The sequence below is a fragment of the Ipomoea nil genome, unplaced genomic scaffold (genome assembly GCF_001879475.1).
Source record: "Ipomoea nil cultivar Tokyo-kokei standard unplaced genomic scaffold, Asagao_1.1 scaffold1932, whole genome shotgun sequence".
Taxonomy (NCBI): domain Eukaryota; kingdom Viridiplantae; phylum Streptophyta; class Magnoliopsida; order Solanales; family Convolvulaceae; genus Ipomoea; species Ipomoea nil.
In genome coordinates, this window is record NW_017618360.1 from 1020533 (window position 1) to 1036222 (window position 15690).

Genomic DNA, 15690 nt, shown 5'->3' on the forward strand with positions numbered 1-15690 from the left:
CGCAAGGTGCGACTGCGCAGAGAACCAGAGAGAACTGAGAGTCTCAGAGAATGAGAGAAGAGAAGCTCTCGTCTGGAAACCCTAGCAAGAGAAAGGAATCAAGAGACTGACTGCGCAAGTGTGGAGTTAGGAGTAACAACATATATATATACTAAGCCTAAACGACGTCGTATTGCTATCTACATACGCAACCCTAGCTTTTATCGGGTATTCGGACGGGTCGGGTGAATTTTTAACCCACCCTATCCGAACTCCGTAAACCGACGTCGTTTTAGGCGTCGGTTCGGTTTTGCAACTCGGGTATCGGTTCGGTTCGGTTGGTCTATTTCGGTTCGCGGTTCGGCCGGTTTTTTCGGTTTCTTCGGATTATGCTCAGCCCTAGTTCCAATTACCTATTTGCACAATCTTCTTTTACTCTGTTTGCAATTCTAAGACTTTATATCTAAATATATTCTGCCTAAAAAATAGAGTTAGTTCCAATTACCTATTTGCACAATCTTCTTTTACTCAGTTTGCAATTCTAAGACTTTATATCTAAATATATTCTGCCTAAAAAATAGAGTTAGTTCCAATTACCTATTTGCACAATCTTCTTTTACTCAGTTTGCATCTCTCCAAAGCACCTGATGTCCAAGCTGGTATCCATCAAAGTTTTCTAGCACATTTAAAAAGAAATTAGATAACAGCAACTAAAAGAAGATTTTTGTAAAGTCATTTACATTACTGTGTTAACTAAAAAACCAACAATCTCCTTTAAACGGAAAAATGTTTTGATCGTACACAAATCTGACTTTTATACTGATATAGAATAAAACAATTGAACAAATTCCAGGGGTCAAATAGAATAGAAATACAAATAGATTAACAGTGTCGATACTCGAGGACCATTTGTTGAACAAAGACATTTTATTCAATGTGTCTATTATTAATAAAACAAAGTTGTTTCTTCCAATAAAAAACATTTAAACAATATTATGATACATAGAAGAACATTATACTAGTTTTAAGCAAAGAGAAAAAAAAAAGTAATTTAAATTTCTGTTTTAATAAAAAAAATGAGAATCTCCTTAAATTAAAAAAAAAAAAAAACAGAAAAGTATGATCCTACACAAATGGCACTTCTATACTTATATAGAATAAAATAATGCACCAAAGTCAAGATATCAAAGACACTAGAATTAAAATTATATGAAGTTGGTCGATAGTCGAGCACCATTTCTTGAACAAGGACATTTTACTGAATGTGTCTAATATTAAAAAAAACAAAGTTGTTGCTTGCAATAAAACACATTTAAAGAATATTATGATATATACAAAATAGTTATACCAGTTTTGACCAAAGAGAAAAATAAAAAGTTATTAACATTACTGTGTTAACATTAGTGAGTTCTATACTTATATAGAACCAAACAATGCACCAAAGTGAAAGCCAGTAATGGAAAACTATTGCCTTAGAAAGTAAAGTGAACAAACTTACAAACGGTGCAAGTATATGCATACAAACTAATCTAAATACAGCCAAGTAAAGAGGAAGTCTTAACCTATTTGCTTATATGACCATATTGCTTTTAGTGGTCTTTCATTGATTGGTTTTTTTCTGCCGGCTGCTCTTCAATTTCTTCAAAGCTTGAATTGTTTCATTCTAATAAGAATAACAACAAAAAAAATTGGTTAGAAGTTGTGTTCATAATATTTAATAAGAGGAAAAGGATACACTAAAATAACAGAGAATTGAATATGAGTAGAATCAAATAATAAATGTATGTGTTCAATGTTCTTACAACCTCCCTAAACAAATTGACAAAAATGAAATTAAAAAAATAAGAACTTGGTCTATACTTGATGACCATTTGTTGAAAAAAGTCTTTTTAAATCAAACTATACATTGCCTTACAAACTAAGTGAACAAACTTAAAAACTATGCAAGTATAACAATACAAAGTCATCTAAAGTAAGGTAAATCAAGATAGAGTCTTAACCTGATTGCTGATATGGACATAGTGCTTATTTTCTGCTTGCCGCTCTTCAATTACTCCACAGCTTGGATAATTTTCTTCTAAAACGAATAAAAAAACAAATAAAAAAGTTAGAATGATCATGTGTTCAGAATAAATAATAGAAGAAATTTGCTAGCACATTTAGAAAGAAAGTAGATCACACCACCTAAATTCAAGATTTTAAATGTAATGAACATTACTGTGTTCACTAAAAAACTGAGAATGTCATTTCATTAGGAAAATAATTTGATAGACTGGCATAACAGAGAATCTTGAAGAGTTTTAGAACCAAAGAATCAATCTGTGTGTTCCATGTTCTGACCAATTATCTAAAGAAATTTAAGACAATGGAATTATTGGACTGTTGAGTAAAAGTTAATCATTCTTAGGAAAAGAAACACATTCCCTAAACATTAAATATAATTGATGGACAGCTATCATTAATATTAACAGAAAACTCTTCAGTTCCAATCTTTTTTTCGAAATCAAGGCAAAAAGTTAAGTAAACTACAATCAACCCATCTAAAGAAAGATGCCCCATCTAACTACCAACACAGTTCTCCAGTTTCAGACCCCAGCCAAATAGACAATTCACAGAGACATTTTCAAGTACACACAATAGACAGTGCAATGAGAAAAATCACTAAGTCAACAATTATAGGCATCAAAAGGAAACCAAGTGAAGCAAATAAAGGTAAGTTCGAAACTTATCTTTTTGTTTTTGAAATGAAGCTTCATTGTAGCATCCCTCTTGCCGTGCGATTCTGTTTGTCTTCTCCATCTCCTCAAATAATTCCAGTATGTCCATGACAAACAACATGATAAAGTAGACTTATTGGTTAGGATTTGTTTGTACCAGAATATAGCTATAGTATTTTGAACATGATATTTACACAGTTAACAGTAATTTCAATTGTGTGTTTTTATAGCAACACTACAAAGAAGACGACTTAAAACCCTAATTTTTATGAATCATACAAATCGGAAATTAAGAGCTTTTATCTATGATTCTCGATATGCATGCTTAGATCCAGTAAATTAGATCAAGTTTAGAACAAACAACAGTGATAAATCCGAACCCTAATTAAATTGTCTGGAAATTAAATGCACACTAACCTTAGTAGTTCGAAATTAGCTTCACTGCAGCGTGATTTCCACCATTTACTGTTGTTGAACACTACGATCTTTCACGGAAATGAAAGATCGCGATTATGTACTGAGAATCGGGGAGATGCTCATCTAGACCAGTCTAAGATTTCTTCGGAAACAATGTTCAGTAAGAACAGTTGAAACCCAGATTTCGACTAAGCACTGATCTAGATTTAGGAGAGACAGAGAGAGATCGGAAGTGAGCGGTGAGAGGGTGAATAACTGATCTGTTCGGACAAAGGGGAAGGAGAAGGGTATTCACCCTTCTTCCTCTTCTCATAATATTCCGACCGAACAAACATATACTCCGTAATATTATATATATATATATATATATATATATATATATATATATATATATATATATATATATATATATATATATATTAATGGTATTTATTGTGCACTAAATTATGTGGACCATGGTCTACCTAATAATTGTTCCACTTATTAGGTAACTCTTATTGATAGCAATTACAATTTCAACTTATAGTCTAACATAATTAATAGCGTTAGGTGTGATTAATTTATATAATTTTAACTGCTGTAATTACTGTTGTTATTATAGTATTCTAATTTTTTTTTTTTTACATCACAGCAAATTATGTAGGCAACTCATCGTTAATGACTAATGCTGGTCAAGGTAAAGACCAACATACGCCAAATATTCGTTCCCAAATTCCGGGGGGCGGTTGTCCGTCGCAAGATATCACACCATTCAGTAACATTAGTAACGGTAAATCCCCGAGAATGAATTGATATACATTCATTGTGAATTTAAATATCCTTATAGTTTTAATTGTTAAACGATGTTTGTAAAATTAAATGTTATATTTTTAATGTAATTTATGTTGAATAATATAAATTTGTAATTGTTCTTTACAATAGTTACATTTTTTTGGTTATGTGTAATTAATTAATTAGATTGTACTTAACGATATACACTTTTACATTCTAATTCTATTTAGTTTGCACAAATAGATGCGGACCATGGTCTACCTAATTCTATTTGATTAAATATTAATGTCGTGCAATTGAACAAATATTTATGTTATGTCTACTAATTTGTTTCGGGTATAAATTATTGGAATTATTTCTTAATTTAATGTTATATTTTATATCACAGCAAATTTTATTACGGCAACTCATCTTTTACGAATAATGCTGCCCAAGCTAAAGATCAACGTACGACAACTACTCCTTACTCAATTCCCCTTGGAGGATGTTTGTCTGAAAATATCACACCATTGAGTAACATCACCAACGGTAAATCCCCTAAGATTAATTGATATACATTCATTGTGAATTTAATTATAATGTAACTCATGGTCCATAGAACTCAGTGTGGAATTGTAATTTCACTAATTTGTCTTCATATGATTTACTTTTTAATATCAATTTCTAATTTTTCTTTAAAATAGTTAAATTTCTTTTATTATGTGTAATCAATTTGTTGGTTTGTACTTAATGAAATATACTTTTTCATTCTAATTCTATTTATGGTGCACATATTTTTGTGGACCATGGTCTACCTAATAAGTTTTCCACTAAAATAGAATACTTATACCGTCAAATTACTTTTTCATTTTCTAGGCTAGCATAATGTAGATGTTAGGTGTACTTAATTTATAATATTAAGACTTCTATAATTTATTTTGTTATTATATGCTACCAACTAATTTTTTTATAGTCCACTAAAATGTAGTGGTTTAAATTAAATGTGACTTTAAAGGTTGTTATACTTTAAATTTGTCTAATATTCCGTATGTGTACAGTACGTTCGTCGAATACACAGATCGGTGCAACCAATTGCCAGCCATTTATTTTGGTAGATAAAGAAAATCCTGCATCGACGATAACACAAGATGAATTGGCAATTCGTAAACCATTACATAAATATGGAATTGCCGATGACCATGTAACAACAAGAGACTTGCTATCTGCCTTTGAAGGTGAATGTAACCCTACAATGATCGACGCACCAAATACGTACATAGTTGGTAAGAAGATACTCTAGCGGTTATTGAAACAACTATAAGTAAAGTACATATGCAAACCTTAAACTATTAAAATTGATTTTTAAATGTATTTCTAATTTCAGATGCAAATATATCGAGAAACGATGATAGGCAAAACTTCGATATGGGGACATCCTCTGATCCACAACATGGTATGTAGATTTGTTTTATAACTCCTTAAAATATCAATCAGTATTTCATTTTGTATATATTTTGTTTCAGGTCAATACTGCGATTTTGGTGATGCAACAAATAAATGCGTCCATTGTGGGGCTTTGTTTTGGTTTGAAGAAAGGAAAAAGAATTTGTCAACAAAAGCATCTCCACTGTTTATGTTGTGTTGCAACAATAGGAAGATCAAGTTGCCGGAGAATAAGTTGCCACCAAAAGGTATATTTGATCTCTTTTTCGGCAATGACGAATTATCAAAAGAATTTCTACACAACATTAGGACCTACAACAACATGTTCTGCTTCACATCCATGGGAGGTAAAATTGACAAGAGCGTGAACAAGGGAGGAGCACCTCCAATTTTTCGATTAAGCGGTCAAAACTATCACCTAATGGGCACTCTACTTCCAGAACAAGGCAAAGAACCTCATTTTGCCCAGTTATATATATACGACACGACAAATGAAAAGATCAACCGTATCAATGCTGTGAGGTACAAAAGTTTGCGTATTAATACTAATCATTAGATACTATTTTTTATCTTGACAACTATATACATCAAGTTTATGTTGTTGTAGGGGTAGTGGTGAGCAAGATGACATTCATGTAGAAATAGTGAATGTCATTCAGAAAGACCTCGATGAAAATAATGTTTTGGTTAAGTCTTTTCGGATGGCTATGTCTGAGTTGGATATTAATCCATGCGCCGAGGTCAAAATCAAGTTGTTGGGAAAACGAAATAGAGATGCGAGGACCTATAATCTGCCGCAAGTTTCAGAAGTAGCAGCGTTAATTGTGGGAGATCTGGATACCAGTATTGGAGAGCGTGATATTATTGTTCAATCGAAGGGTGGCCACCTACAGAGGATTAGTGAATTAAATCCTTCATACTTGCCGCTGCAATACCCTATTTTGTTTCCATATGGCGAAGACGGTTACCGGGAAGACATTTCATTCGCTGACGTTTTAGGCAAGCGCTCCTCAGGTGGTAGACAGAGGATTAGTCCCAGGGAGTTTTTTTGCTACCGCATACAGTCTAGACTGTCAGCTCCGAGTACCATATTATTTGCAAAGCGGTTGTTCCAACAATTTGTTGTAGATGGCTACACAATGGTTGAGTCTGTAAGACTGATTTATATAAGGACACACCAAAAAAGCCTAAGGTGTGAGAGTTATAGTGGATTGACTGATGCTTTGACAAGGGGTGAATTAAGCCCTGCAGCCCAAGGTCGCAGAATAATACTACCTTCAAGTTTTACGGGTGGTGCTAGATACATGATACAAAACTACCAAGATGCAATGGCAATATGTAGATGGATTGGATAGCCAGATTTATTTATAACCTTTACATGCAATCCGAAGTGGCCTGAGGTGCAACGCTTTTTAAAAGACCAAAGGTTGAAGCCAAAAGATCGGCCGGACATAATTTGCCGGTTATTCAAGATTAATTTGGATGCTTTGATAGCTGATTGTCGAAAGAATAAAATATTTGGCCCTGTGGCTGGAGGTAATATTTTGTCCTTTTATTTTAAATCAATTTTGATACACTTTTATGTAATTACTTAATCTTATGATGTTTATGTCTATGTTGTTGCAGTCATATATACAATTGAGTTTCAAAAGCGAGGTCTTCCGCATGCTCATATATTACTTTTTTGGAGAAAAGTAAAGAAGTTAGGCAAGTTCTTACTCTAGACAACATAATTTGCGCAGAGATTCCAGATGAAAAGAAAGATGCAGAGTATTACCAAGCGGTAGAGGAATTTATGATGCATGGTCCATGTGGAAAAGCGAGGACCAATTCTCCATGTATGGTAAATGGGCGATGCTCTAAACATTTTCCTAAGAGATTTGTTGATAGTTCTACATTTGATGACGATGGTTACCCGGTATATAGAAGGAGAGACAATGGCAGTGTAATTACAAAGAACGGGATTGCCTTGGACAACAGGTATGTGGTACCGTACAATAGATATTTATTGCTCAAGTACAAGGCTCATATAAATGTCGAGTGGTGCAACCAGTCACGGTCAATCAAGTACATGTTCAAGTATGTTAACAAGGGTCATGATCGGGTAACCGCCGAGTTTTACAAAACAGGCAATGATGACGAGAATGGCAAAGCAATAGATGAGATAAATATGTACTATGACTGTAGGTACATATCCCCGTGTGAAGCGGTCTGGCGTCTGTTTGGTTTTGATATACAACTTCAGGCGCCTTCGGTGGAAAGGTTAAGCTTTCACCTTCCTAATCAACAGAGTGTGATATTTGCAGATGATGATGCTGTTGAGAACATTGTGAATAGACCTACGATAGCACAGAGCATGTTTTTAGAATGGTTCGAAGCTAATAAAACATACTCCGATGCGAGAGAGCTTACTTATGTTGAGATGCCAACAAGATTCGTTTGGAAGAAAGACCTTAGAAAATGGTAGCCACGAAAGAAAGGGTTCTCAATAGGACATATATTCTATGTCCCGCCAGCTACTGGTGAAATTTTCTATTTGAGGTGTTTGCTGAACAAAGTCCGCGGCCCTAAAAGTTATGAAGATATTAGGACTGTAAATGGGGTGCAATATGACTCATTCCGAGATGCGTGTTATGCAAGGGGTTTAGTTGATGATGACAACGAATATGTTGATGCAATAGATGAAGCCAGTCATTGGGCGTCAGCAGATCAATTGAGGAGATTGTTTGTGACATTGCTAATGAGCAGTTGCATGGGGAAACCGGAAATAGTTTGCCATGCCGTTTGGCAACATCTATCAGACGATGCACAATTCAACGTTCGTAGACAACTGCAGATCAAAGGTAATCGTACATTTTTTTAAAAAATATTAAGTCAAGTTTAACGTACTTATGTTATAACATCAAATTTTTATATATATTTATGCAGATTTTGTGTTGACCGATTCGCACAAAATGAACTTTGCTTTAGTAGAGATTGAGAAGCTATTATCTAATCATGGTAAGAGTTTGAAGGACTATCCTGAGATGCCAACTGCAAATTTTGGTGCCTTAAATGTTATTGCAAACAGATTTATTCAAAAAGAATTAGCATACGATTGTGCCGAACAGGAGAAAGAGAATCAAGAATTGGTAAGGCAGTTAACAGACGAACAAAAGACAATATACAAGGAAGTGTTAACTGACGTGGATCGCCAGGAAGGGGGGTTATTCTTCGTTTATGGTTATGGAGGGACAGGTAAGACTTTTTTGTGGCGAGCACTTTCTTCCGCATTAAGGTCTAAGAGTCAAATAGTGTTAAATGTAGTTTCTAGCGGCATAGCTTCGCTTTTATTGCCCGGTGGCAGGACGGCACATTCTCGGTTTGCTATTCCGATATCTGTTAATGAAGATTCCACATGCAACATACGTAACGACAGTGAACTGGCGGAACTTCTTGTGCAAACAAAGTTGATAATATGGGACGAAGCCCCCATGATGCATAAATTCTGCTTTGAAGCCCTGGATCGAACTATGCGGGATTTGATGCGCTTCATAAATCCAATGAGTTCTAATATGACATTCGGTGGTAAGACAGTTGTTTTGGGGGGGGGGGGGGGGGGGGGGGGGCGATTTCAGGCAAATTTTACCAGTCATTCCAAAGGGTACTAGACCGGATATAGTTAGAGCGAGCATTAGCTCATCCTATCTATGGAAATCCTGTAAAGTCCTAAGGCTGACTAAGAATCTACGTTTGAAGAGTGTTCAATCAGAAATCGAGTGCAAGGAGATCGAGGAATTTGCAAAATGGATAGCTAATATAGGTGATGGAATTATTGGGTGTCAACTTGAGGGGGAGTCAGAGATTACTGTTCAGAAGATTTGTTGTTGAAGTGCGAAGATGACCCTATTGCTACAATTGTTGATAGCACTTTCCCCAATTTCCGACTGGGAATTGCCGATTTGTCATATCTTAATCATAGTGCAATTTTAGCTCCAACATTGGATGTGGTAGATGCCGTTAACCAATACATGAATGATCATAATCCTTATGAGGGTATGACATACTTGAGTTGTGATTCTGTGTGTAAGTCAGATGCCAATGTTGACATGTTAGCGGATTTGCACACTCCCGAATTCTTGAATGCCTTGAGATGTTCTGGAGTACCAAATCATGCATTGACATTGAAAGTTGGATCACCTGTTATGCTATTGCGAAATATTGATCACACATTAGGATTATGCAACGGTACAAGGTTGATTGTTACAAGGTTGGCTGACCATGTGTTGGAAGGCAAAATCATGTGCGGTACAAATGCAGGAACCAGAGTATTGATTCCTAGGATGTCACTTACACCGTCAGATCCAAGATTGCCTTTCAAATTTCAACGAAAGCAATTTCCTTTGATGCTATCCTATGCCATGACAATCAACAAAAGTCAAGGACAAACGCTTGCTAAAGTTGGGTTGTTGTTGAAAAAACCGGTCTTTAACCATGGACAACTATACGTAGCTGTTTCAAGAGTTAGTAACCCCAGGGGTTTGAAAATTTTGATTTGCGGGGAAAGTGTACCATGTCTTAGTACGACTAAAAATGTTGTGTACAAAGAAGTCTTCAATAATGTATAATAACATTCAACAATTTATTATTTAAAATTTAGTATTTGTGCAAAATAATACGTTTCTTATTATGTTTCTTATTCTTATTATATTATACGTAATATTCTATGTACTATATAGGTAGTGTCCCTTAATGTATAATAAAACTACTATATTCATCAATGTGTAATAAAATCACAACTTTTCATTTCACATTTTTACAGGTTCAAATAACCATATTCTATACTGTATATATATTATACTATATATATAGCCGCGCATCGCGCGGGTGCACCTACTAGTTTTACACTAAAAGTCATTCGGGTTTTCACAAGTCCAGCAAAGTGGGCTGAACCTATATGGCATCTGCATCACTTTAAGTGGGCCTAACAGGGAGTGGACACCAGGCCCAATGCACCACTCCAAATCAAATCCTGGATGTGGTTTTCCCGCCACTAAAGCCACAGGAATTGTTGCACAGAAAGAAGCAGCCTGGACTCTGGAGAGGTAATATACATACATATATATATATATATATATATATATATATATATATATATATATATATTTATGTGTGCACTTATGCTTGTTCATATTCCCAAGGATAATTCTCCCTGGGCCAGCTCCATGACCTCTTGAAACGAACAAGGATTAATCGGGTGGATTTGAACCGTTAAATGGATAGAGAATACCCAGACCATCTCGTGGTTTACATCCAAAAAAAATTGTTCTCACCTTAAGGAATTGAAGTGTCCTCTCTACAAGCACATATATACATAAATATAAAAGTTGGTTTTGACTTTAAGATCAAAAATATAATGGTGCAGGACCACCCTAAGGCTCTGAAAAATTCATTAACACCTACCAACTCAGCTTTGCATGCTAGGGTGGTCCAAATTTTTTACAGCCTGCTTTCCATTATCACTGTTCCATTTCTTCATGTCATCAGGTTTTGGATCTGATGATCAAACCCCACTTCACCACTCTTGTCCCATTCACACTCATCATCTGCATCATTCATATCAATTATATATCTCAACCACTATATATATATAGCTTGCTACTACCTTAACGTGTAATCCCAAGATTTATATATCATGCAAAGTTATATATGTTTCACTTCAATCCTCTTATTCAGCTTCTTGGTTTGACAAGTTATCTATACGTAATCCAGACTGATAGTTCTTTGTCAGCTAGAGTCAGAATGCATGATTTATCTACTGCCCCACACTCTTAAGTAGTGATCGCCGATTTCAAATTTAAAAACTGACGATGTTACAATTGAAGCATGTATAGTTAGATGTCTCACGTCCCTCACGTGTGTCCATGACCTTAGGCATGGTTTTGATACCAAATTGAAGCATGTGCTCCATCTCAACTAAAAACCTAAGCTAATAGCTAGTTAGATTGCACATTAATGGTTATATGCTCAACAGTTATTAGGTAATTAAGTGTAAAACAAATATAACTGTTTTTGCTACTAGCTATAGCTTTTGTGACGTAGTAGAAGACGAGTTTAGTACACTCGCAACAACATTAAACCTGTCAAAACTTGTGGAGAAGTGGTAGCTAACGTTGGATATATATGGTACGCACTGATCCATACTGAGAGTTTAAAGCTATTGAAATTTGCATGATTCTTGTTGGGGTTTATCTATCATTACAAACGGGCTAGCTAGTACTACTACGTATCAGTGAGCAGAGATTTCCCATCAGAATTGCAGAGATCCCAAGAATGGGTGTGTGTATATGTGAGAGTGATGAATTGTATATACACCACAGTCCCCCCCTTTATCATCTGCTTCTTGTGATGTTTTTATTAGGCCAATCATTATACAGTTGTGTTCTTGCCCTTTGTCAGAAACTATGAATCAATTCATCAATGCCCTTTAATGTTCTTGTCCTTTCCTTCTCCATCCCCACTGCTAGCTAGCTGCTTCGTTTTCAATTCTCGACGTTTTCTCAGCCATGGATCCCCCAAAACGAGCCCCCGGCCATTCGTTCACTAGTACAGAATTGACCATACTATACGTGTTGCGCGTCTGTTGTAAATGACCATACGCGTCTTGTCGTTCAAATTTCATGTCACACACAGGGACAATAGTTGATTATTGAATCTTATTGAATCATGGGTGGGCAATGTAGATTCACTGTGAGTGATAAGGAAGTGAATGTAATGTTGTTGCTGGACGATGTTTGGAATGATTTGTGTTTTTTTTTTTTTTGAATGTGTGATTTGAAATGGAGAAGTGGCCCAACCGTTAGGTGTGACAACGATGTTGATTAACGTTTGTTGATTGAGGAAAAAATGAAAAGGAAAAGGAAAGTTCTTTTGATGGGTGTGCAACTTCTCATTGGAGAAAAGATGGTAAAGCACATGAAAAAAGGATTAGGGTGGGGAGTGGGGAGTGGGTGCCCATTGTAATTAAGTCACGCTTCAGAGAAACGCGCCGCCATCAAAAGCCCCACAACCACCGCTTCCTCCACCGCCACATTTTCATTCTCCCAATAATTACCTCCTTGAATATGAGATAATCAATGCTTACATGTCACCATTCTTTTAAGTACGCGTTTAACATACGTGTCACGAAAGGCGAAATCTCTAGTCTCAAGTGTTTTTACATCTCGACTTGATCTGACAAGATAGTAGAGAAAAAATCGCTCTGATTCAATCGACTGCATAGGTGGACACTGGACAGGTCAATGTCTGATTTGGTGCACTTACAATGACAGATGTAGAAGTGGGAGTAACTCTAATCGAGTTGGTCAGACAATTAACTATATATATATATATATATATATATATATATATATATATCAAAAATTAAAATTTCAAGTTCAACTCTTAGAATTGCCTATTAATTTCTTCCTGGTTTGAGTCGGTCAATAATAAAGAACTTAGATTGGTTAATTTTATTGTGGTCTTTTATCCGTTAGAGTTACAATGTCAATTTCACCATAAACGTATATTCAGATAGTAACTATAAACTTCTTCATAAATCAAATGATAGACGAGATAATCATTTCGAATTTTTATTTTTAAGCGATGGTATGTACATTAGTTTCCTCATTCAATGGTGGTTGGATGCTTTAACTTGATTGCTCCATTCTAGGCTTCCTAGTTCTTGCAAGACGTGAGGCTTCTTTCAAAGAAGATATTGGTAGATTTGGGTGTCTCTATCTATAAGTAGATGGAAATTTCTACATTATCCACATAATTGGGCTGCCGCAACATTTAGTAACAACTTACAAATTATATTATAATTTAATACATACTGGTAAAAATGTAACATCTTCATTCAATATTATATGTTCGTTTTATTTTATATCTTTTTTACTACAGTATTAGACTATTAGTTATCATTACATTACGAGATTATTAATTCTTTTCTTTTTTGAATTTATACATCAAATCACTCCAGCCGGCAAACCTAAAAGGCAGACACAAATTGTAACGTTGCAGCCACCATTTAGTGGCGGCCACTACATTAAATCACTGCATCTGTTTAGTCTTGCTGTCACATTTCCCTCCCCATGAGAATATGTCAATTGAACAATTCTATGCTCCACACACACACAAACACATATGGGCATGCTCAAACTGTAAACAATAGTGTCTAGGGTCTACCCCCCTCCCCCCTCCCCACCCCCTCCTTTCTCATTGTGTGTGTGTGTATATATATATATATATATATATATATATATACATATATATACATATACATACATATGCATCACCTTCAATTTCACGTAAATTTTAAAGAATGATAATAGTCGTTTTAAGAGAGCTGTTTATAAATATGATTGATTAAGACTTAATTACATTATTCACATCTTATAAGATTAGGAACGAATATTAGTGTAGTATGAAAAAAGATTATTATTTGTTATAGTAATAAAATCTCTTAGACTAATTTAAAGTGCCTAATTCCAATTATGTATGTATTCTGATTTATTTTGAGTTGTTGATTAATAAAATAGAAAAATGACACATTTCGTTTTTGAATTATGAAAAAATAGCATTTTTCAGTACTTAATTGCAGTCTCACGGTTTTTAGTCCTTCACTTGTTTTTGAAATGGGTTTTTAAACCCAACCCTAGTAAAATACATATACATGAAAAAAAAATTACTTCGCAAATAATTGAGAAATGAAAGGGGTTAATACCCAATTTAGTTATCTACTATAGTGGTTTTACTCAATTTAGTCATAAATGACTTTTTTGTGTTCAATTTAGTCCTTGACTTTAATGATTTTACACAATTTAGTCCTTTGTTAAAAATTATGTTAGTTCATTGTTAGAAATAGGATCATAATGAGAATTTATCATCTTTATCCCATTTAGGATGTTTCATTCTCCTTCCCCTTGTTAAGCTCTATGCATAAATGGAGATCTTCATAGTTCATCTCCAAATTAACTTCAACCCTAAATAAATAAATAAATAAATAAATAAATAAATATATATATATATATATATATATATATATATATATATATATATATATATATATATATATATATATATATATATATATATATATATATATGCCTACAAATTTTTATTTTTTTAAAAAAAAAACTTTAGGGTTGAAGTTGATTTGGGTACAAAGATAATCATCTCAAATGGGATGAAGGATGAGAAATTACCGTCAGGATCCTATTTCTAACAGTCACCTAACAAATTTTTTAACAAATGACTAAATTGTGTAAAATCATCAAATTCAAGGACTAAATTGAGTACAAAAAGTCATTTAAGACTAAATTAAGTGAAACCACTAAAGTCGAGGACTATATTGAGTATTAACTCGAAATGAAAGTATCAAAAAGTATAATCGCTATTTTCGAAGGGATGAATAATGTCAATTTTTTCTTAATACGATTATTAATACTCAAGTCCATGAGATTGTAGATAAGATGGTGCAGGTATCTTCCAGCTTAACTAAAGGTATCAGGATCCAACTTAGAAACATAACTACATTAAAATTTAAGGAGTGTTTTGTCACCCTTTGAGATTCTAAGAAACCTGATATAAACCACTAAAAAAAAAAAAAAAATCTTAATAAAAGGTGTTGGTTGATGCGAGATAAATCTAAAGAGTCGTTTCACAATGAGATCTAATAGTGCCACCTTAATCTTATCCTCATGACGTGAATATCAATATAACACGAAAGAAAGTTCTCAATATTTTGGATTGCGATGAATTATATATAAAAAGAGGAAAAAGGTGTATGTGTGAAGTGTGGCTATAAATTGTTTATAAAGAGAGGTTGGGCATCACATAATGTTTTATATATTTTGAGGTCAGCTAAGAACAAAGAGTAATTACTACAAAAGGCATATGTCACATCATTGTTCCCCCTCTTGGCACTAAATTTATGTTTCTATATGAAATAATATATATATTAATATAATATTTTAAAATCACTCCGATCTATTTAAGTCAATATTGAGATGATACGTCAATTCCTAGGTAAGGTAACAGAATAAACATTAGGCAATGTCTTTATGTGTGTCACTTTTATTAGTTTTATATCAAACTCCCTCACCCACCCAATCCTAATCCATATAAATTAAATATGACTCTGGACTAACATATTCTATAGGTTAAAAAGATTTATATTACATGTATTCCTAAATTCTACGTTCTTACTTTTATTTTATGATGTGACAAATAAAGATGGTATATTTTCATCATGTGGTCTCAATAAAAGTGTTTACATAAAAAATTTGTGAGAGAGAGTAAAACTTGGGAAGTAAGAACTGGAAGGACATGTAGTATTTTCCGGTTAAAAATATGTATATGTGAA

At 34.1% G+C, this 15690-nt stretch overlaps 1 protein-coding gene across 1 annotated transcript; it reads left to right on the forward strand.

Annotated features, from left to right (window-relative positions):
* Positions 1-3770: 3770 nt before the first annotated feature.
* Positions 3771-10845, forward strand: LOC109193874. Its single transcript, XM_019344702.1, has 14 exons — positions 3771-3789; positions 4922-5098; positions 5248-5316; positions 5387-5828; positions 5914-6457; positions 6698-6842; positions 6933-6962; positions 7049-7676; positions 7848-8149; positions 8235-8543; positions 8697-8873; positions 9138-9555; positions 10277-10390; positions 10833-10845. The coding sequence occupies exons 1-14, from the start codon at positions 3771-3773 to the stop codon at positions 10843-10845; spliced, it is 3387 nt and encodes a 1128-aa protein (XP_019200247.1).
* Positions 10846-15690: the final 4845 nt, after the last annotated feature.

Coding starts and splice junctions, on each gene's coding strand:
- LOC109193874 (XM_019344702.1), top strand. Junction 5,317..5,386: donor ATCCTCTGATCCACAACATG/GTATGTAGATTT, acceptor ATTTTGTTTCAG/GTCAATACTGCGATTTTGGT. Junction 5,829..5,913: donor AACCGTATCAATGCTGTGAG/GTACAAAAGTTT, acceptor ATGTTGTTGTAG/GGGTAGTGGTGAGCAAGATG.